Consider the following 24,092-nt stretch of genomic DNA (forward strand, 5'->3'; position numbering starts at 1 on the left):
GGAGGGAAGGGGAAAGTTAGTTTGTAGCTATGCGTTGTTACCAACAAACCGCGTTGAAATATGAAGGGTGGTGAAGAATCCATGGTCATTTTCACGTTTAGCTTAGCGACTACTTGTGTGGTGGAATTTGATCGCGCAAATGCCGCCATTCCGTCAACCATCAAAGTCCAAAACCACCGAGCATTTCAGCCAGCCAAGCGACAGCCAAGCTACGGATTGACGTAGAATGCAGAAGCTCCCATAACGATCCCACCAAGCAAATGGGTTCAAGCGAGCACTCTCCAAGCGTTTTCCTAACAGCACAGAATCAATATCTCAACCGTCCAGCCATAACTTTACCCAGACAACTCACGAGCTCTGACCGCGGAGCACCACGGAAGCTTCGGGAGCAGTCCGGGCTCCGTCCCGCACCTGCGTACTTGTCAGTGGAAAGCCACGGTCTCCTCTCCGCACTGCCGAGCACTCGCTGCGCAAATTGTTCGCGAGGGACAGTGCAGTGGAGGGGACGGTAGCATGGAACAATCACATCTCAGCCCAGCTGGGCGCGAGGAAAGGACGGATCAAGTAATGGACGACAGAACCAAGACACGAGTCCATTTCAACAGGACCCGCAACTCTCCCCAGCGACCTGCGACTCTCAGCGCACAGCCCAGAGATCCACTGAGCCTCTTTATTTGGCATCCAGGCTCATTTCGCCTTCGGGAACATCAGAAATCATCATCACACCACGTTCACAAGTGCACCCATTCCTCATAAAACCGCAGTACGACGTCTCACCCGAACACGACATCGCGACACGCCCGCTCGGCTCTCGGCACACCCGAACGTCTCTGCGCCGGCGCGGCGGTCCGCGGCACCCGAAAACAAACGACTCCAACAAACAATTTTGATATATTTGACTGAAACACAACAAGGTCGGGCCCGCCGGGCGCGGGCACGGCTGTACATTGCATCCGGGCTGTCCGACCGCTTGCGGCGCACGCACAGCGCACGCACGCACACGCACATCGCGCGCGCACGCGCACACGCACGTCGCGCGTGCACATGTTAAATAATGAGTAAGTTAGGCGGCGTGCCGACGGCAATGGTTCGGCGGCAGCGGGCGCTGCTGCTCCCTCTGCTGCGGCTGCGGCGGCGGCGCGGCGCGGCGGCGAGCGATCGTATCACACTGAAGTCACAGCACAAACGACGGCGCACGGGGGGCGGCGCCGACGCTACGAATTGGACGAGGTGCTCACCACGCCGGCGCCGCCAGAGTTGTTGGAATTACCGGCCGTGCTGGCCACACTGGGCGCGTGCGAGGCGGCAGAGTGGCTGGTGGCGGCCGCCACCGAGGCGGCGGACGCGGCGGCGGCGGCGGCTGCGGCGGCCGCCTGTCCGCCGGCCGACGACTGCCGTTTGCCGGAGGCCGGCTGCAGGTAGGGGTGCTCGGCCAGGGATCGCACGTCGTACCTGTCCTCCTTGCGGTACTGCAGACAGCAGCGGATGAACGCCTGCAGAGGTGGAGAGAGGCGGGTATCAGGATACCGGTCAGGGGCGGCGGACATTCGCCTTAATTTTTTAGCATGTTGACATTACCACACAAACGAAAGTCGTCCACACTCAGGATCTCGCTGCAAGCCAGGCTATTCAAACAATATCCTTGTCACCGCTACAAATATAGCACGACATACATGTTAACAAGCAGCCAATTTAAGTGACCCTTGCACGTTGTGGCATAAATGCAATATTTTAACAAGCAGCCAATTTAAGTGACCCTTGCACGTTGCGGCATAAATGCAATTTATAGCTTTGAATTCCTGTATACTAACGATAAAGTTGGTAGCTGGAAGAGTAGCATCAAACAGTCCCCTAAGCCCTCTACACCATTTAGCGCCCTGCCCAGACCCCTTCCCCACCGAGCCGGCCGGCGACGCTCACCTTTGCCTCCGAGTTGACGGTGGGCTTGTTGGGGAAGTGAACATCCTTGGCCTTCAGGATAATGTTCTCCTCCAGAATAGTAGCCTGAGACTGGTTGTGTCCGAACGGCTGTGGGAGGGGAGAGGTTTGCACGTCAGGCACAGTTTACATGACAGATGAGAACGGAACAGGCGAAAAAAGAGATCGAAATGAAATGTTTAGTCTACGAGCAGACAAATCCTCGCATCAGCTGAGCTTGTTCTGAGGGTTAGAAAGCCAGTAGCAAAAGTTCGTACAAACTTAATGTTACTGTCCCTTATGTTTGCCTGTCTCGTTGATTCTTAAGCTTGAATGCTGCAAGCATTTGTCAATACAATCATCAGAGCCTCAAGAAACAGCGCGTTCCGCAGCACTCAATAAAACCCACAACCCAGCTGGTAGCATAATACTTCCTCACCGATGGCAGTGCAGTACTTCCGCGTTAGCAGTAATCCCTCATTTAAAAAGTCACTCGACGCTAGTGCCATTTAAGCTGCGCTCACAAGACAGTCTCTCGTGTCTTGCATCACCCGCCGCAAGCCTTCCCCGTTCGTTCCCCTAACAACCGGGCAATAGCATACCTATTTCCTCAATCCTGAAACACATCACCCTTGCCCACCAAGGCCTGAAGACGGACTCCTCGCGTCGCGAAACTCACCTTCTTGCCGTACAGACACTGGTAGAAGATGATGCCGACGCTCCAGACATCCACCTTGCTGGAGATCTTCGGCGGGTTCTTGCCGACCACGAAACACTCCGGAGGCAGGTACCTGACGAGAAAAAGATCACTGGTTAGCAAGTGCAGAATCAGGAAGAGTATCAGGCAAATGAGCCCAAAATCGCATGACTATAAGCTATCGTGCAGCTAACAATCGTGTGATGAACAACTAACAAATGAGCCAGCAGAGGCCTTACACGAGTGTATAATGGAGTCACGATCGCGAGCATCGGACACGACGGCGGCATCTCCGCGACAGAAGAGCCCAAACCGGCTCTGTCCGTGACGTTAAACTGCCCGAGTACTCGCGCTCACTCGCGCTTACGACCGCAGTAGGATTGGAGTGGCGTTTGGGATTACGGGAGCCGGTTTTCTCCGCAGGCTCGGATTATTAGCGTACCCAGGACGGCGGCTCAGAGTCCCTATGGTGAGAATGTGGAGCATGACACTGACTCTGTAAGCAGACATCGTTTTGAACATCGTTCGGGCCCCGAATGATCCCTGAGGGATGGATAACTTCTGGGTTAAAATTTACAGGTCTGTTGGCATACCCAATACTCATTCTATGATGAAACAAAATTCGCTATTTTCTAAAGCATTCCAACACCTTAAATGATAAAACAGTCGCCTGCACCAAGCATCACTACTACCCCAATTCCTAATCCGTGAGTCGCACACCACAACCCGGACATCAGTCGGCCCGAACAGTAGCTGCGTTCCACCCACCAGCAGACGCCCATCCCCTCTCCCCCTGTCCCTCCCTCCCTCTTCCCCCGTTGGTCCACTCACCAGTAGGTGCCGGCTCCCTGCGAGGTCAGGTCCATGCCGTGCTCGGGGTTGTAGTTGTCGTCGTCCATCACCTTACTCAGACCAAAGTCGGTGATCTTCACCTCGCCCAGCACATCGCCGTCCACCAGCAGAATGTTCCCTGAGGGACGGAGGGGCAGGTCAGAGGTCAGGTCAGGTCATTGAGATGGGGTCACGGCTGTCCGTTTGTTTATTGTTTTTTTTTTTTGGGGGGGGGGGCGCCGGGTCATAGCTGGACTAGGGATGGAGGAGACGCATCAAGCCTCCCTTAGACCACGTGTTCAGTCACGAGACTTCAGTGCTAGCGGAAGTGCCTCGTAATGACAGCTGTGCGAGCAACAATCATGGTGCAATAAAAACGTAATAAAATGCCGCACAGGCAGCAGCTCTGGACAGCTGAACTACTAGGAACTACACTACCACAATAGTCTTTACAGAGCCATCGCATGGACAGACATCAGATAATTTCATTGCAATATCTAATATGAATCTTTATTCAGAATTCAATATTTTATTTTTATAGACTCAATGGATAGAAAGTTTGCTGGCCATCAAAAAGCCGTCGACATTCAATGAAAAATAGTGTCGTATTGACCAGCAGACATCTAGCGATACTTTTCAGTGATTCAGCCTTCGTAAGCGACAGGCGAGGCTGAGATACCCAAGATAAGAAACTTTTGTCTCTGATTTTCGTATGCATCGCGCTCTGTGCGCATATACCTATCATACTATTGGGGAGCCGTATTTACACTGTGTATGCGCGTGTGTATTGACGGGGCGGGGGGGGGGGGAGGGTTTCTCACCTGGCTTCAGGTCGTAGTGTATGACCGGCGGGTGGATGCTGTTGAGGTATTTGAGCGCAGACACCACCTGCATTATGATAGAGCGGGCCTCGCGCTCCCCGATCACCTTGTGCTGTAACGAGAGAGCGCCCCGGTCAGACTCATTTCATCGTTTAGCAATAAGTAGAAACAGAGTAGTCATACAGCTCAGAGTAGTCCTAGGGATCCCGGTCCTACGGGTCTATTTTGTATTTCCAGCGGCATGCCACTTTTTTCTTATCCTTCTTCCCGCAAGCTGTTCTAATTTCAAAATGAAAGCCATGAGCCTTGACAATTTAATTCAAATACTGTGCAGCTGCACTGCTCAACTCAGCCGTGTACAATTACAACATAGCCCTATCGGACGTCCCTCCTCAAAACGCCACACATCCTTCCGGCAGACTTATCCCACCAGAGTTCCGTCATCCACCCCACCCCCTCCCTCACAACCCTACCAAGTCTGACCTGCTTCAGATAGAAGTCCAGGTCGTGTCCTGAACAATACTCCATCACTGTGCAGAACGAGTTGGAGTCGATCTCGAACGCGTCGTAGTGCTCGACGACTCGCGGGTGGTTCAGCGTCCGGTGGATGTTGTACTCGCGCAGCGCGTGCTTGATGTAGTTGGCCTTCTTGTCGTCCTTCCAGTCCTTGTTCAGCTGGTGGACTTTACACGCCACGTAGCGCTGCTTCTTCAGATCGAACGCCTGCGGCGGAGAGGGGAGGGTTAGTTGAGGCGCGTGATTCATGTGAAATGGACAGCAAGAAAAAGGGCAGAAAGAATAGTCTAGAAAAAGAATGAGAATGAGAGCTTCAGAAAAAGATGGTAAACTCGATTTGTTGAAAGCGTAAAGTAAGCCACTTAAAAAAAGACGACCGATGGTCTTGTGTTTCTAGGTAACGAATGGACACTTTGAGAAGCGTTTAAACTCAAATTCCTCAGAATCCTTTAAGATTAACCCAACTAATTTATAACATCTCTGATACTCGCCGTCATCTCGCTCTTTCTCCTCTTCTCTCTCCTCTCTCTCTCCCTCCACGTTCACGCACCTTGTGCACCTCGGAGAAGCCTCCCTTGCCCAGCAGCTGGATGAACAGGTAGCGGTCGTGCAGGACCACGTGGTTGTTGAAGCGCGATTGATCCTCGTTGTGGATACGCTTCAGCTCGCGGATGTGCAGGTTCCGCTCCCGCTCCAGCTTCTCCATCTCCAGCGTTAGGTCCGTGTCCTCCTTCTTTAGTGACGCCTGACGAAGCTGTTGGAGGAGGGGGAGGGGGAGTCAGTCGGAGGCGGGGGAGTGTTTCAGAGTTGCGTGGGGGAGGGGAGGGGGCGGAAAGTTGCGCCTGTCGCGACGAAGTTGCGCGAGTGTTCCGGAGGATATAAGTTTGGTAAGTGGCACTGCTGACATGGTTGTCTATAACTCTGGAGAAGATCAAGAACTTGATTTATTTTGAGCCATTTAATCACCTTTACAGTGAAGTCAGAATGCAGGCTAATAAATGGCATTGCAGAAGGCCAGCTGCAAATTTACGTCGACATTTTACAGAATATTCGTGAAATGACAGGCAGTGTGGACACCTGACAGGCAGGCAGCCGACCCCGCAGCGCCATGACATTTAGGCTGGCCCGGCGACCCCGCTCTGCCCGGGAGTGGTCAGACAGCAGCTCTGGCCGGGCCGAGTCCGACCCCGCACCCGCTTCAGTCCGTCTCACAGTCTCCCTCCCACAGTCTGCCGGGCCGCCGCCCTGGGCGGTGTTTCACGGGCTGCTGCTACCACGCTGCTATCAAATTGCGCGAGCTGACGTCACACTTGTGGTAGTGTTGGAGCAATGGGCCTGTTGATGTCTCCATGGAAACCCAATTTGACAAGTCGTAAAATCGGCGTGCTGCTATCACCGGTGAAACAGGGCCCTGGCTACCAGTGACGTCACTGGCCCTGGCGACTGACGATGACGTCACTGGTCGTCTGATCGGCAGCCCGGGCGGCGGTCGGCAGCCGTCAGAGCCGGCCGTCACCGGTCAGGGGCGCGCACAGGATACAATGGTGCCGCCGCTGTCGGCAGGGGCGTGCCCAGGACAGCCGAGACGGCGCCGCGGGGGAATTGGGGAGGGGCGGCGAGCCACAGCCGCGGGGAGGGAGGGGAGGGGAGGCCGCTGAGCCGCCGAGTGAGGCGTATCGATCGCGCAGGAATGGAGATGCAACATCACACCGGATCAGCCACCGCGTATAAGACAGCAGTGGGAACGCAGCGGCATTTCGGCGCGCACGTCCAGGGTAACGGACTGGGAATTACAGCTCGGCACTTCACCGGACGAGCACGCGTACCCACACTCCGCCATACAAACATAGCCGCCGGCGTCCGCGGGCGGGAGGTCCTTATCGGCGCCGATCCGGGCGGAGCGCTGGGTTTATTTCATCACGGACGGCCCCAAACAACTGCGCAGCGAGGCGGCCGGCGGGGAACGGAGCTCTCTGTCACCACCTGGGAGACGCCAGCGCCGCGGCGGCACCCGGGCCGGGATTACGCAGAACTCGAAACCTGATCGCGAAACACGTCCCAGGGACCGGGGCGCAGGGAGGGGCGCCGTTTTTTTGCGGCCATGTTTTGTGCCATGAACAGCCATTCACCTAGCCCGACATTGTATCGCAAACGGCGACAGTATGAGCGTGAAATGGTAACGACCTGCCCCAGCATGACGTAACTGTTGCCAGTGTACCGTCGTTAGGGGCCACCTCACAGCTCGGGGCTATTCAATAACAAATAAATACACCGTCCAGCGACCGGCGGTGTGGTCACCGTGACATCAGCTCGGTGTGAGGGTGCGGACGGAGAGGGGAGGCTACGGAGAACGGCTCCGGCGGTGCTGTGGTAGTGACGCCCTCTGCTGGAGAGCGGGGTCGGGACAGGGACGGGGAGCGTCATGGATGTCACAGGGAGAAGTCACCGGTGTGGCATTGGGATGTGACTAAGAAGTCATGGGACATCAACTGGAGATAAAGCAGAATGACGGTTAGCGACGCGCGGTAAGGGCTGATTCAGCCGGGTGTGGGGATGTACCCGCTTCTCGCAGTAGCACTACAGCTCTATCTCACGGACGAATGGATGCACCGCTCTGCTCAATTCATTCTACTGTCTGGATGCTTGTCACCAGCCGGCCTTGGCAGTGGGCATGCCAATACCTTAGCGACGCGCCTGTTCCTACAACCCAGCATAGCTACGGGAACTGCCTGTCTCTTCTTCTTAGCGCTACAAAACGTGTAAATTACGACGGTCATATTTCGCCCACCCATCCTCTTCCAACGAACAACCATTCTCACAACCGGCGCACAAGACATCACTATGAAAAACCCTCCCTCTGCTAGCCCCTCCTCTCTCTCTCTCCTCCATCCCCACACTCTCCCCAATCCCTCTACCCACCTTGATGATCTCATCTGCCTCGTAGTACTCCTGGCCGCTGAGCCGGCCGGGGTCCTCTGGCCGCACGAACTCGCCACCGTTCTGCTGCACTGCCTGGGGCGCCGAGCCGGCTCGTTTCCGCGAGCTCTCGGCGCTGGTCGGTTTCCGCTTGGCGAGCAGCTTCTTCTGCCGGTCAAGCTCCTCTCGGGAGGCGGCCAGATCCTCCATACGTCTACAGGAAGGGCATGGGGTGGTTAGCGGGGTGTCCTCGGTTTCAGGTTCAAGGAAACAGGTTTCAAAAGACTTCGTGGAATGCGATCAAGGTGTAGAGTCAAATGAAGTGCGCGAGCGGTGGGTGATTGTATAGCTTTGGGGATTTGTTGCTTAGGGATTGATTAAAAAACTGGGCCTAAGTAGTACGAGACTACGAGAGCTGATCGACATTACGAGGCATTATCATAAGCACATCTATAATAAGAAAAGAGCAACAGGTCCATTTCACTCCTCCAGGCAGCCTATGTGTTCAGCACAAATACGAGTTCCCCAGGGCGGACAAAAAAGGCGTGTAGCCACACTGTCTTGCCACTCGGCGGCAAAAACGCATTTCCTCTGCCAACACTTCATCCCACTGGAGAGCACTTGACGCCTTCTCGAGAGCACACCACTAAAAGTCAGACTCTCGGCAATATAGCCAAGACAATCATACGAGAAAAGGCGTTCCCTACAACCAGAAACAATCTTACGGAATAGCAATTACGGCCAATCCTACATGACTGCATACGATTATTTGCGTAATTATTCACCTCCTCTCTGACTGGATAACATCCTTCTGAGGCCCGTACCCGGGACAAATATCTACACACTTACTGTCTCATCTCTACCAGTACACATCCTACCAGTACACCAGTACACATCCTTCCTCCCTGTCTATCCCACTGTCGACCACTTACTTGGTGAGCTCCTGGAATGCATATCCGTCGGTCCAGTTCTCCTGGAAGCTGGCGCCGACCCGTTGTGTCACAAACTGCCCCAGCCGCAGCCGGTTCTGCATGCACTTGGCCCTGCACTCCTTCTTCTCGATCTTGCTCTTCTCGATCAGCAGCTTCTTCACCATGTCCACACACCGGTCTAGGTTGGATTTGTGGGTCTCGGCGAGCTTCTGCTGGGCGGCTAGCTGTCGTCGCAACTCCTCATTGGTCTGTCGAGGGGGGAAGCGGAGGTCAGTGACCAGGGAGAGGTGGAGCACTACAGCTGTGACATTTAAGAGCCCCGAAATACGCACGACGAGATACCTGTGTGGATCAATAAGGATGGCTGATATTCCGAATGAGACGGGGAATATGATCTAATTTCGAAAGACGAAAAAGACCTCACACACATCCTGTCTGCGATGGAGCCGTTGCAAACCAGTACAACTCAGTAGGGCCATGGCATTTTTTTTCGAGACTACTTTCTCAATCGCTTGTTTTATCCACAGACCCCTAACGGCTTACAGTACCAGCCAATGCAACTCAACCTCTTCTCCATTCGTACTACCCACCCACGGCACCCGCCTCCATCCACTCCTGGCACCCTACCCTCACAACCACTCACCCGACCGAGCTCCTCTATCTTATCCCTGCGCGCCTCATCATTGGATGCCGCCTGGTTCTCCAGTTCACGAAAGTCCACTCCCGTCATTGTCGTTTGTACTAGCTTGGAGTTGACGGCGGCCGCTGCCGCCGCCGCCGCTGCCGCCACGGCCGCCCCGGGCCCAGCCAGCGCTGAGGGCGGGGGCGGGGGCGGCGGCGCGCCCGGCACCCCGGGCGGCGGCTGCGGCAGGCCGGGTCGCGCGAACGGTGCTGACGCGCCGCCCGGCAGACAGGGAGGCAGCTGGCAGTGCGGGCTGGTCGGGTACTGAAACGGAAAGACAATTACCATTAGCACACCGCTTACCGGGAGAACGCGAGTCAGACGCACGGTTCCGATTGTATGAATGAAACCATAGTGAATGTATGGAATACATAGCAAAATAGTGACAATATTATCCGGTAACGCCGAGCAAAGCATGCAGAATCGGACACAAATTGAACCGGTTTTCGTGCCTCATGCTGCAGCCCGCATAGTTACTGCCTATCGGAGTTGAGATCAATGCTCATGCAAATGGCTCACGTTTGCAAACTACCGCATATAAAAATAATACCGCGAGCAATGCGAAAGGCCTAAAGCAAGTGAGTTCCCAGATTAGGTTTTTTTTAACGTGCGCTTCAAAAGCTGTTCCCACGGTTACTGAACGCATGCCGAACACTGTCAGAGAATATATGGACGACCTATGGCACCAAGCAAGCATTACAAACAGTACTACTACAATTCCATTCAGAGACGATACAACAAATTTCACGAAAAAAAGCAACCCAACTCAGAAAGTTGAGAAGTAGACAGCAACAAAGGTTAATGAACAAGCATAACAGATTGCGAAAAGTAACAGCTTATAAAACGTAAGGTTCCCTTTCGCGTCACGCCACATTTTCCACGTCAGCCCATGCCCAAAGTCGCCCTAAGAGGCCGATCTATCTACAAGCCTACACGCATACACCATCAGCCCCAGGATGGATGCGGAGTACGACCCAGTTGGTCTCACCGCAATCAGGCGGTGCCTGGGCGGCGCCAGCGGCGGGGGCGGGGGCGGCGGCGGGGGCGGCGCCGTCGCGCTACGCACCGGAACGGCCGGCGAGCCGCGGAAATAGTCGTTGATCAGCTTGTTGGCTTTGCTTTCGGCGCGCTTGGGTCCGCTGGCCGCAGCGTCGTCGGCAGCTGCGCCCTTACGTTTCCGCCTCCGTTCAGTGGGGGTGCGCGCCTGGGGGGCGGCTGTGGCCACGGATGGCTGAATTTTGTCCGGAGAGGTCACCTCTTCCCGGTCACTGACGGAGCCTGCCGACACGCACAGTTAAGGTCACGGTCACGGTCACGGCCGGGGTTAGGTCACAGTCACGGTCACATTCAAGATCACGGTCAGGTGTATACTCTCACTGAAAGACAAGGCGAACCAGATAGTAACAAGGACGAAGATGGATATGATAACGTGGATTTAGATGCTACAGCCTAGTATGAGCTTCAAGAGCAGGTACTTTATCATTTTTCTCAAACAGCAATGACGCAAGTGGACACCGCATTTGAAGAAGAGATACATGAACCGACGTAGACAAAACCGCACCACGAAATGAGATCTGCATTTTTGTGGCGGCGAGAAGAAACGACAAAAGACGACGAGAGCCTGTCCTGTGGCTGGCAGTCACGGAATTTATGCCTCGACAAACACGGCACATCAGGGGGATTTATGGGCTACGAGGCAAGAGCTTATTCCGGTACAGTACAAGAGCGGAAAGAGGGGGAAATATGGGTTTATACGATAACACTTGGCACAAACGAATATTGCACGCTGCACATGAAAACTTGTGTTTAAGGGTGAAAATAGAACAGATTTAAACAAAATCGGAATAGCCAAAGTTTATCCTAGACAAATCGATCCAGCCATCTCAACCATGAAGAATCATGATCTTTGAGATCAAAATAAGCCTTGCAACTTTACAGAAGAATGACAAAACGGGCTTATCTCGCGAACAAGAGAAACATCCGTTGGCTTGACGGATGTTTCTCAGGAACGCATCACTCAATCACAATCCCTGACAGCCGACTGGCCATAATAGTACACAAACAATGTTTATCCCATTCTAGGAGCATACCATTAGCACACTGCCTTTACCGTGGTAAGCCACCGCCCGACGCTGCTAGCCTGTCTTACCTGTGCTCAGATTGGATCCGTCGTTTCCCTGAACATTACTGAAAGGCCCGATGGACGCTGCAGCCGGTTGTAAACCCACCTGGGGAGCAGAGACGTCGGGTCAGGTCAGGTCAGGTCAGGTCAGGTCAGGTCAGGTCAGGTCATACAACAGCTCGGGAGCAGACGTCGATGATTGACACGATAACGATACGGATAACCAATTACAATCGAATTACCGCTCACGCCAGTTATCACAGTAACGGGGATCCCGATTAACTTATCTTTATACTACCCACTGCTTCGCACGTAAACACGGGAAATTTTCCTCCTCCTACCGAAATCAGACGCTTCCTTATCTCACTTCTCACGGCATCTCACGGTACTATTCACTGAATCACGGCATCATTCACATCAGCACGGCATCTCACGGCAGCATCACGGCATCATCATGGCATCTCCCCTCACAGCTCTGAGCACCATCCGGGCATCTCACGCCATCTCAGTCGGAGAAAGTCCCCGCCATCGCCACCGGACCAGTCACATTCCAGAGGTCAACACTCCCACAAATCCGAGCCCAAAATGCTCCCAGTCTCCCCGGCGGCGCCACGCGAGACTGCCTTTCCCGCCGGGGGACCGGGCGTTTCACCTCTGGCCTGCCATTTCACACCAATAAATCTCCAGACACGGGAGTAAGAGAAGACCCACACAGAACGCTACAAATGTGTCCTCATGCTCCATAGTACTGACTATAACTGGCTTATCGCCTTTTTAGCCCATTGACTAATCAGCTTACCAGCCAAATCAGTCCGGTTACATCCAACACAATTTTTTATCAGGTAGTCAATTAATCCAATCCACACAACCGCCCACTGACTTCATGGACCGGATCCACAAATCTAATCCACCCAATGCGCTCACTCGCCGGACTAGATCCGATCAACCAATATCAACCACAAACCGCATACCAATCGAATTGAACCCAATCCATAAATCAAATCAAACTCCATCCGCCCACCTATCAATCAGCTAGGACCCAATCCACCTAATCCATCCCATCCGTCCTCCCCCGTTCCGGTCCGTACGCCCGCGTCACTTACCCGGTTTCCGGCAAAGCGCGCCTCGAGTAGTTCCACTTTCCGTCGGTCCATCGCCTGCAGGGAGTCCATTTTGGCAGCGTTCACAGCGCCTGTGGGCAGGGAGAGGCGACGGTCAGCACTCAGCGGGCGGGCGTACTGCGCAGGCGCGCGCCGGGTGGCACCGGGCGGCGGCGGCGGCGGCGGCGGCGGCGGTACCGTCACCCTAACACACACACATACATACACGGCGCGGCCACATCGGGCACGGGGCGGGGAGGGAGGGAGGGGAGGGGAGGGGTGAGGCGGACGGGTCAGTCGGTGTCGGCGATCAATAGGCGCGGAGAGCGGTCTGCTCTGCTGACTGCCGCCGTCACGATACGGTGCGCCGCACAACACCAACACAGACACCAGCACAGACACCAGCACAAACGCCTACACTAACGAAACGAACACCGGACTCAGCTGGACGGGAGGGGAAGGGCCAGCAATAGGGCGGAACGAATCGCCAAAACAGAGCAGCGTTTACCATACATCCTCTGAGATTCCAGGAACAGAACAGGGCCCTGAGAGAGCGCCTCGATAGCACACTACCACACCCATACGGGAGCGTACTACATTACTAAACATCATCACATCAAAATGACGCATTTAAAAACCACCAGCAGCTGTGTGAAAGCACATCACTACACCACGTCTGTGCATGATGGTGCACAAAATACTACCATCGTGACAGAGGGCAGCACGGTTCGACACGAAACACGACACGACAGCGGCGAGCTGCCGACCGGCACACCATTTCACCGAGGGTTGGAGCGTGCACTACAACACACTACAGTGCACGACATTTAGCAGTATGTTACACAGAGACGGTATGAGCACCAAGGCCGCGGACACACTGACAGCGAAAAAAATACGGCCGTTCACTGCGTGAAATGACATGGAGTCATGGTGCCCGCATACGCTGCGGTATGCCAACGCGAAAACACAGAGCCGTGACGATAATGGAACAAAGTTCAACAACCCTGGCACGGCGCCCGCCCTCCCGATCTGCCAGAGCTCGAACCGCCTCTGACGGTCCCACAGAGCGCCCCACTCGATCACGGCCTACCGCTGTCCGTCCGCTGGGCGCGCCTCTGACCGTCACACGGCGCATCAACACTGGTCCGGTCCCGGCCGAAACACAGCACGGAGCTGGGCTCACACTGAGCGGCAGCGGCGGAGGATCGGTGGGTCGGCCAGCGGCCACCGAGGGCTGCCAACAAGGTCACTGACGAGTGCCGCCGGACGGCGTCACGCACCGGAACGAGCACCAGCCACCGCCGTCCGTACTAGTGATGTCATTTTCCAAAAAATGTCTGACCGATACCGACCGAAACCAAAATTTGGGAAAAATTTCCGACCGAATACCGACCGATAACATCCCAAGCCAAAATTTGACCGAAATTTGACCGAAATTCTTTTTGCTATTACTCTACCCCAAAATTAAAATATTTGGTAAATTCTGATGGAAAATAATGCGAAATGGCATTTCAGTCCAAGTTCAGTCAATTCTTAGCCACTGCAAAATACATTTTGTGGTAGAAGTTACAATACAATGCTGAGGGTAGCAACACATGGACCTCAGCATTTCACAGATTTGGTTAATTAGAATTGTCAAGAATCTACTGTGGTCTATGTAAGGAAGAATGCTCATTCATGTTGCAAAAGCACGATCAATTAGTAAGTCAAATGGTTGGTAATATGTATGTTCATGACAACATTCCCTAATCCCTAGGAGAAAAGGCGGAATCAAAACACCACAAAACACATCAAAACTGCTTGGAAACTTGCCTTGAGTCTTGAGATGTGGTCTGAGATACTCTACAAAGAATTTGACACTGAAAATCCAGCTGAAAAGGCAGGTATTAGGTAGCTCTGAGCTTGAATTTTGTCCTAAAAATGAAATGAAAATTCATTAAACAGGCACTTTGTCTTATCTCTTGTTAATCTTATCTTTACATCTTTACAAGACAACAAAATATGCAGACAAAATTAATACAGTGGCGCCAAAGTGACGCAAAAAGTAATAGAAGAACCAAGGATTGACTTTTAAGGTCCTCTCTTCCCTAACGAAAGGATGTATGATGATGACGTAATATTTATTTATATGCCCTTTTGGTCTAATTATTGAGGGGAAATTAATTTTCTTGTAGTGAATTACACTCACAATGTTGATTTCATTAGAATTCAATATCTTGTTGGATCATTTAAATCAATAAAATAATTCACGAGGCAGCATGTAACGATCCAAAACTTTTTTTTTGCAGCAACTTAATCAGCTGGTTTAAAGTCTCTGTTATGGCGCATCTGTTTCGAAATCCTTCCTTGTGTTTGGAGGTTTGGAATGTGGAAGATTCCAGAAATCGGACATGGGCCTAATATGTAGTTTTTGTCAAGATTCCTATGTTTGTATGTTGTGGTCATCTAGATTTCAAACATTTGGTTCGTACCCGTAATATTTAAGGAGAATGTGGAATAGTAGAACACCTGTGAAATGTAAATGTGATCACTGCTAAGTGCTAAGTGCGGTGCTAACTGTCCAGTCTTCAGAAACACGTTTCAGTAATTCAAGTTATTTTTGTCCTTGCATTTTTGATGACTGTATAATGATTTTTTGTAGGCAATACTTCTTTGATTACAGGTGAAATTTTAACAGACTGGAATAGAGTTTCAAAATTGTGTGTACTTGTGGGGTCAACTGAGTCAAAATCAGCCTGCTTGGCTGCTTGTAGTTGTGGTTGGACAATGGGTGGCTGCTGCCTGCTGGGTGGGATGGCTAATGAAGATGCCAAAATGTGGCATTTGGCATTTGGGGGAAATTTTGCAACTTTATCATTAACATCCCAATAAATTTCATTTTAACTAGGCAAAAATGGAATACTCTCTCTTTGAGAAAATGGTTTCACTGGCAGGGTGACCGAAAGTGTCCGATTTTTGGGGGGCCTGACCGACCGATTACCAAATCGGTCAGCATATATTTTCGGTAACCGAAATTTTCGGTAACCGATTGACACCACTAGTCCGTACCGCCGGGCCGGACCGCCGCCGGCGCACGTCACACACTCACACCGGCCCGCAGACAGACACACACACCAGCTCAGCTGGGTCGGCGCCGGCCGCTCACACACAGGCACACAGACATACTGACGGTGCGGCACGGCACGGCAGACAGACATACACACAGCCGAGTCCGGGAGGCCGGCGGTGGTGGCGGGCCGGTCCCACCTCCGCCATATACTCCGGGACACTATCAGGGGCCGGCAGGAGCGGCGCGTGTCAACACGGGCGGGGAGGGAGAGGCACGCGTGGCACCACCGCGAATCTACACACCCTAGTCCTAGTCAGTGGAGCCTGGTCTAATCTACAACGGACGGCGACGGCAAGGGAGGTGGCGCCAGCGGCGGAGGCCAAGACTTGTCCAACAGCAGTTTCGTTACGGGGCTTCGCAAACCAGTTCCGCGCATGCGCACGTGACACGGTTCTATGAACAGCGGTGGGCGGGCAAGCCTCGGCCGCCGCCGCGCCGGGCCGGGCCGGGCCTGGTCGAAATCCCAGCTCACTGCACTGCACGGCACCGCGCCAGCCACGAGAAGGCCGCTATGGCACCGGACCCTGCGCCAGAGCGCCGAATGAAGCCTGTCACGGCCCGGCACGTGACTGCGACGTCACAGGGGTGAAAGTGACGTCACCGCGCGGCGCACGGGACCAGCCGCCTCCGCTGCTGAGCGGCTGAGGAGGGAGATGTTCCGCGCGGAGCGGAGCGGACCACGGCGGAACGGCTACATCCGGGGCGCGGTGACGTCAGCTGTCCTGGCGATGACGTCACGGGACGGGTGCCGTCCTGCTATCGCGACTCGGGCAGTGCCCGCGCCGGTGGCCATATCAGGACGGGAAGACCAACAGTCGCGGGTGTTTGAGAGGGAGTCCGTCCCCACTGGACCGTCGGACATCGCAAAACAGCTGAGCACGGACGTCTCAATCAATACGGAGGTTAATCATCGAGCGGCGCTGGGCGGCGGTGGCGGCGGCGGGGGCGGGGGCGGGGGCGGCATCGGGCCGCCGTCGCCAGCTGACCTTTCTGCTCACAGAGCGCCGGTCGGCGGCGCCGCGGTCCCGACGGACGCGCCACCAGCTGGCCTCTAAATTATCGACCGACCGGCCGGCCGGCCGGCGCGCGGCCGCCCATTTTTCCAAACATGTCCGCGCGGCTAAACAGCGAGGCGGCCGCACGAAGCCGCACCGGGCGGCAGAAATAGCGACTGCCGGAGCGGCAGCGGCGGCGACAGGAGACGGCCAGGGGCGGCGCCGGCCCGCCGTCTGCACGGGCGCGACTAATTGGCCATGGTCAGAGCACCGCCGGGCGCAGCGGCGGCTCCAGGGCACCCCGGGAGGGTGGTTGAGCTGCACGGTACCCCCGCGGGGGCACCATAGTCCCACTGCAGCGGAGAGATGTAGCGGCAGCCGGGGCGGCAAACTTACAAACATTCCTGACCTTAAATGGACAGGGTTTTTCAGCGAGAGAACGCCGGAAAGATTTACGACCGAGCACGAGGGAGAGCGAGAGAGAGGCGCCGGGCCGGGGGAGGGGGGGGGGGGTACGTCACCCACCATCCTCCGAGCCTGAGCTCGCCACTGACGCTCCGGGAATGAACACAAAGGCGACGGGGACGGTTCTGACGGCCGGCTGGCCAGCGGAACGCCGCCTCCGGCCGGCCCCCGCACCGCACACACGGAGCTGCCAGATCACACACCCAGAGCTGCCAAATCACTTGCACGAGCTGCCAGATTATCGAGGCGGTCTTGCGGTATGGCTCGCGGACTGGCGGTAACTTGTGTAGAAGCAGAATCGCGTAATACAGTTCTGTGAAGCGCACACTAACGTCTAATCTCAAGGTGAATCCAGTGGTGAATCTGCCGGATCACCGGTGTAGCGGCGATTCACCTGGTTGGTTACGGAGCTCACGTGACTTTTTGTCAGCCAGCACCACCGGTGACGCGGACGGAAGTTCTTCAGACTGCTGCGGAAATGACGCATCGGTACAGTGTTGCCATATCCCATAGGGCTGCCACATCACACCTTCGAGACCCCATAACACCACCAATAGCCACAGCCGGTCGGATGGTGGTAATAATGATGCAGCAACTATCCAAGGTTACGGGCCAAATCTCTTTTAAAAGGCCTCGCCGATACAGTAAAAGTGCACATTCACAGACACCAATAAAGAAATCCGCAGAATCCCTCAGATCGCTTGACCATCAGCATCAAGTACAGATAAAATAAGCCAGTGGATAGCTTTCTCAATGAATCAGAATGAATAAATACCAAAACCTGCCACAACACCAACCTGTTGTGGCAGGATCTGGTACCAAGCTGTTCCAGATTCAAGAACTCTCCACCATGCAGCACTAATTGCACCAGCTCCACCAATACGGACGCTGGACTGGACACTAACCACTCCAGCAGCACCAAGGAGCACCAGCTCGCGCGCCTAACGACACCCCGGATAACTCAGTCCCTGCTCGCCGCGATCAGATAGGCACGGGCAAACGGCCCTGAACCGGGCAGCGCGGGTTGAGGCAGGTGGCGCTGTCATACTCCGTGCCCGTGCCCGTGTCCGTGCCGTGGCGCCGCGTCGGCAGCCCCCGGTGGAAAGGAGACCGTGAACGAGCCCCGGCCAAAGTCTGCCGCCCTGCTTTGTCTCAAGGACAAACTGATACCGAACTAGCCGTGTTGGAGATAGCCTCCGCGGCCCGGGTTCCCAGGCGGCGCGGCAGACTGGCGGCAGGTCGCGGCTCTATTTCTGTGGCGTAGATAAACCGACGGCCGGCTCACGACTCAGCCGTGGTCTGAGCCGCTCGATAGCGTCACCAGAGGCTCACGGACGCCGATGACATCACTGTCAGCCGACGTCGGGCAGTCCGAGCTCGGGAAGGGACCGTCAACGTTGGTGGCGATCCTTGGGGAAGTCGAGGGACACCGACTGGACCTCTGGGGACATGGGACAGACCTCAATAGACACCAGCGGACCACAGAGGACATGGCCGGACCTCTGGGGACATCGGACACCCTGCGGCCGTCACCTCAACGCCGGGAAAGTGGCCAGCCTTGAGCAGGGACACATCATGACTCACGACTAACGTCTGTATAGACTCGTACCACTGCCCCTGTCGCCCTGCACACATTCAGCGCGGCGCGGCGGCCGATAAGAGCCGATACCACCACCAGCGCCGGCCCCGCTCACCCCTGCCCACCGCGACAACCGCCGGCCCTCTCTCCATGGAAACTCCCCACCCGAACCGGACCGGACCTGCGGCCAATCTGCGCAGTGCGCAGGCCCGTCCGACCCCCCCCCCCCCCCCCCCCAGCGCCGCCCCAGCCGCGCGCCTGGCGTCGTCCCTGCGCCGACAAATGCCGCACAGTACAGCCGACGCCGCGGCGCGCGGCACTCTTCCGACTCATTTGCAGAGTCGGATGAAAATCAATATGGCGGCTTCTCGGGCGAGTCGGCGGCGGCACCACCACCTGGGCAGCGGCGGCGCGTCGCCAGGGGGCGCGCCGGCCGCCTCCCCAGCCATTCTCGGCGGCTTTCAATCGATGACGTTCCGTCAGCAGGCCAGCGCGGCCGGCCGGGCGCCCGCCGCGCCGTACACCTACCTGGCAGCTCACGGCGCGGCCCGCGCGCGGACACAGCGGCACCTGTCGGCGGCAGCGGCTGCGCTGGCGAGCCGGCCGACCGAGCGGCGGCGGCGGCGGAGCGGCGGCCCCGCCGACCGAGTCCCACAGCTGATCCCAAGGCCGCCCTGGCGCGGCGCCAACCGGGGAGGGCGCCGAGTGGCGGATCGTGCCGCGGGCGACACGACAGAGCGGCGGCTGCTCACACACACCCGACCTCCGCGAGCGGGCGATCCTCACCGACTGGGCGATCGGAACGGAGCGAGCGCGACGGAGCGGCGGCAGCGGCCAGACGACACCGACGTATCCAGCCCACTCGGCTAACTGGTGCATCGGTCACGTCGTGCTGGCAGCGTGCCAGCAAATCCGCCCCGACAGTTGGTGGGAACTTATTTTAGCGAGCGTCACGCAAACACCACGGGCCGATGGCAGCCACGACAAAGGACCAGATGCGCCATCCCCGGCCTCAGGCGGACCCGTTCACGGCGAATTTGCCGCAAATGCGCCGATAATCGCGGCGCGACGCGATGCCGCCGCTTCGGTCCGTGACAACAGAAGCCGTGGGAGGGAGAAAACGCGTACTATTCGGGCGGCATCGGCATGTTCCAAGGAGGTGATTGCAGGTCGGGCCAGGCGGGGCGGGCCCGCGGCGATCGCACCCGCCGGCCGCCACCGCCGCGTCGGACCCAAATGCGCCAGCCGCCCCGATAGCTGCGGCGGCGGCGAGGGGCGCCAGATGGGATGGCGGCGGCGGCGGCGGCGGCGGCGGCGGCGCGCGCGGTACCGTAACGCGGTCACCGGCCGGAGACCGCAGGGAGTGCGGTGCGCGAACCGGCGCCACCGACTGGTGTGCCTGAACCTGAACCATAGAGCGCCGCCCATGAGCCCGTGCCGGGCGGGACCTGATGGAAAAAAGAGGATGGTGGTGAGGCTATCAGGATTTATGGCGCTTCGAGTGCAGACAGAGATCATGGGCGCTCATAAATGAAACTGAACAGGATGGATAACTCTGAATGAACGTGAAGGGACAAAGCAATACTGAATGATTCTAACGGAGACAAAACAGCACACAATGCTTCTACATGGGCTGTAGGAGTCACTGGAAACAATCGGCACAGTGCACAGACCAGCTGACTAAATTTAAAAGGACAGATCACTACTTACTTCACACGAAGGGCAGCGCTTTGCCTCTTGGACGCGACAGGATACTGCTTGCCAGCCCTGAGTTGACTGAAATCGTCCAAATCACGCCCACAAATCTGCCAGTAATGGTGACTCAGTATCACAATCTGACGAAATATTCCCTCCAGTGTTTGTCGCGATGGGTATCCACTGACAAACCAGACCCAGTGGGCGGGTACTACTGACAATATTACACACGGGACATCACGACTGAATTCGATCGAGCGATGCTGCTGCCAACCGATAACTTCAGGAATACCGCAGACCGCTGAATATTGAAGAGCGAAGATCGAACTGCTGACCGCTTTGCCAGCAACCGAGCCTGGAGAAGCGCCACTGACTGAACCACAGAGAGCGGAGCATCAGTGACTAAGCCTTATGGGCCACCGCTCACAATGGCTGGCTCACTGAATGGACCTTGAGAGAGGGATAATGTTGATTTAACTGGACCGGGGGCACTACTGGCTGAATCTCACGAGCCAAACTTCCCGACGGAGCTAACCAGCCGACACGGGGCGGCGCGGGACGCAGCTAGCTGAACCGACCCATCCCCAGTCTCCCTCTCCCGGCCGGGCTGGAGTCCGGCGGCTGACGGCTGCTCGGCAGCGGTGGCCGGCGGCGGTGGTGTGGCGCCTCCCCAGCCGTCCCCAATCAATGCAGGCCGACAGCTGAGCCGCCGCCATCGGCCGGCTCTCCGGCGCCGCCGGGCGGCGGCGATAGCGACACGGTAACCGGATAGAACCGGCAGAGATTCCGGCACGCAGGGCAGGACAGGGCGGACCGCCCGCCGCCAGAGCACCGGCACAGAGACGCAGACCCGGCCGGGCCGCCGCCGCCGCCCCTGACAGTCCCGTGCCGAAGGACACGGGGACCGCCGCAGGCAGGGCGTCCGTCCAAAGGTGCGGCCGGATCAGAGGGCTCTCAGCGGCGCCCCTGACTACCCTGAGACTTGAGAGGCATCAATAATCACTGGCGCCCCTGATCTTTCCAGCGGCGCTCCTGAAGACTACTCTAAGGCATCCCTGAACATATAGGTACGCCTTCGAGCGGAGCCACTCATCAGAAATTCTCCAGCCGCCGGCCAACATCCGTGAACCTCCCTGCTGCGGCGCGCTCTGAGCAGTCGCCAACAAAAGTTTCCTGCCGATTTCCCCGAACAGCCGGGAGCCTTCACCCGGCGCCCGGCTCCCCCAGAAACGCCACCGCCATCTATCTCATTGGGGCGGCGGCGGTGGAAAGATTCCGACAGCGGCAGCGGCGGCGGCCGCCTGTCTGTTATGCCGCGGCCGCCACACGCCGATGCTCACAGAGCGCATGCCCGGGCGGTCGAAACCGGGCCGCCATCGAACCGACGGCGGCGGCTATCTGGCCATGCGGGACGGCACGGTCGCCCTCCGCCCAGCCGGCGGCGGCAGCGGCGGCGGCGGCGGACCGGTCCACCTGCCCGGCCGGCCGCGGGGGAGGCCGCCGCGCGCCGCCGAATCAAGCCGTGAAAGCTCGCTTGTTTCGAGTTGCGGAGAAAAGCCGGCCGGCACGCTGTGAGGTGAGGTCCAGGGGAGGGGGATGGGGAGCGGCACCGGGGAGGGAGGGGAGGGGTGCACAACATGGCGCCGAGGCGGCACTGGTCGGCGCGCCGGGGGCCGCCAGCTCAGCCGGCCCGGTCCGCTCGGTATAAATACACTTCCGCCGGCGGCCCGGCTGGACATGGCGGACCGACCGACCGTGCGGCGGGCGGCAAACGCGAGCGACACGGAGCGGCGGCGGACGGAGCGAGCGGCGGCGCCCTCTGATGGAAAATCACCGGCGAATGAGCGGCCGCCACCACCGACGAAGCCAGAGAAACAACAGATGCGCATCGATAGGGCAGGAACACGGCGAACGAAACGTGCAGGCCTGAAATTGTACTCATGTATCACAGAGTTTCACAACATGATGAAATTACCATCACCATTCACACTAGTCCAAAACCATCGGTCAGATACTGGCCTTACATCGACCAGGGACAACTAACATCCTCAACCTTCGCAAAGTAGCCATCCACCAAATCACCTAACATCTCCCAAGGAACGAGGAGAGCCCCTCAGGCTCCGCTGGGACGACACACGACCCAACTTACACCGCATACAGTCGCCACGACACGACACTCCCGTCGGAACTAACCAGCACCACACTGACCTAGCCACGCGCCGGACAATTGACCTAGCCTCCACCCAGCCGTCTCTTTTCTCACCTGGTGCTGCCACTCCAGAGCTGTTGGTGTAGAACCGTCCCTCACTCATACTGCTTCAACCTGAGGACAACGACAACACTCAAAACCTCGCCACGGACGCCCAATACACACAGAACGTCGGATGCAGCGCCACTCAGGCGGCCACGGGACTGAGAAAATGACCGTCAGTTGGCGCTACCCCTGCATTACACCCGGCCGATCGATACGCCGGATCCAGACCACGTCACAAACAGGGCGGCGGAGCGCTGCTCACGGGCCGACCGAGCGGCGCGGCACGGTCCCCGAGCCGCCCACGGCACACAGTGGGCGGCACTGAATCAACGGCCGCCTATCGCCGCCCGGCGAGCACCGGCCAGCAGCCCGTCCCCGCCCGAGCCCCAGCCCGCCGCAGCCCGTCCCAGCCCGGCCGGCGGCGGCCGCCCGGGGGCTGAGTCACCTCAGACCACCTCGGCCGCCGCTCGGCGCTCCGTGCTCGGCTCAGTGACCTCCCTGGCTTCATTCCGGCGCGTCGTCCCGATAGAGACGAGCAGTGGCGAAACAAAATGGCGCACCGCGCCGCCGCGCCTCTGCCTGCCCTGAGCAGCAGCGGCGGCAGCGGCGGCGGCACTGGGCGGGGGCGGGGGCGGGGGCGGCCGTCCGTCACCGTCCGCCGCCGGCCGGGCGACGGACGGACGGACGGACGGCTGGCGGGGCGCCCAGTGAGCCGCCGCAGCCGCAGCACGGCACCGGCAGCTCACCGCGACTCTCACCGTTCACCTCTGGCCGTGACGGCGCGCTGAGCCCTCCACAGATCGCCACCGGAGCTGGAGGCCGACACGCTCTGCGGCGGACCGGCGCCGCCGACTGCCGCCCACGGCTGTCCGCCGAGCGGCGCCCGTACCGGGGAGGGAGGGGAGCGGGGGAGACCAACCCCACCGAGCCGAGCGGCCGGCGTCACCTCTGGCAGCGCCGGGGAGGCGGCGACACCGGCCCGGCCGCGCTCAGCCGCCGGCGGCCACTTAGTATTGATCAGCTCGGCGGGGCTGCGGCCGGCGCGCCGCGGCACGGCGCTGACGACCGGTGACCGCCGCCCGGCTGGGGCTCACGGACAGCTCAGTGCCGAGCGGCGGCCACGGCCGGCCACCGACCGGTCCGGCGGGCGCCGCCAGCCGCATTCCGGGCGGCACGACCTGCCCGCCTGGTGGGCGCACGACCACGCGAGCCGGCACAGCTGCCGGCCGCTGTTCGAGAGCGACCCGCGGCGGCCGGCGAGCGGCCCGGCGCTACCCGCCTCCCACGGACAAGCGCACAGCACCGCCCGTGCCGTGCGCGGTCTCACGGGCCGTGCGGGGTCTCACGGACCGTGCGGAACTCACGGGCGGTAATCGATGCCCGTGATTCGCCGCCATGTTGTCCCCGGTGTCGGCCGTCGGCAGATACCGCCGGCCGCGCCGCCATTGTTTCTGCTGCGCC

At 57.7% G+C, this 24,092-nt stretch overlaps 1 protein-coding gene across 13 annotated transcripts in view; it reads right to left on the reverse strand.

Moving 5' to 3' along the window:
* Nucleotides 1–637: 637 nt before the first annotated feature.
* LOC122373452 (serine/threonine-protein kinase tousled-like 2) overlaps nt 638–24,092 on the reverse strand; it is a 36,823-nt gene continuing 13,368 nt past the window's right edge. For 4 of the 13 annotated variants that reach the window (XM_043351524.1, XM_043351528.1, XM_043351529.1 and 1 more), the window contains 14 exons: nt 22,641–22,700; nt 12,538–12,626; nt 11,462–11,540; nt 10,301–10,590; nt 9,274–9,576; nt 8,631–8,878; nt 7,702–7,912; nt 5,333–5,536; nt 4,750–4,989; nt 4,267–4,378; nt 3,446–3,584; nt 2,597–2,708; nt 1,921–2,028; nt 638–1,493 (listed from right to left, as the gene is read on the reverse strand). In XM_043351524.1, the coding sequence (XP_043207459.1) occupies nt 1,215–1,493; nt 1,921–2,028; nt 2,597–2,708; nt 3,446–3,584; nt 4,267–4,378; nt 4,750–4,989; nt 5,333–5,536; nt 7,702–7,912; nt 8,631–8,878; nt 9,274–9,576; nt 10,301–10,590; nt 11,462–11,540; nt 12,538–12,626; nt 22,641–22,689 (2,463 nt within the window). In that variant the 5' untranslated portion in view covers nt 22,690–22,700 and the 3' untranslated portion in view covers nt 638–1,214. The other 9 variants (XM_043351530.1, XM_043351525.1, XM_043351522.1 and 6 more) reach the window with 9 other exon arrangements.

This window comes from Amphibalanus amphitrite, unplaced genomic scaffold (assembly GCF_019059575.1).
Source record: "Amphibalanus amphitrite isolate SeventyFive unplaced genomic scaffold, NRLGWU_Aamphi_draft 001498F_arrow, whole genome shotgun sequence".
Classification (NCBI taxonomy): Eukaryota; Metazoa; Arthropoda; class Thecostraca; order Balanomorpha; family Balanidae; genus Amphibalanus; species Amphibalanus amphitrite.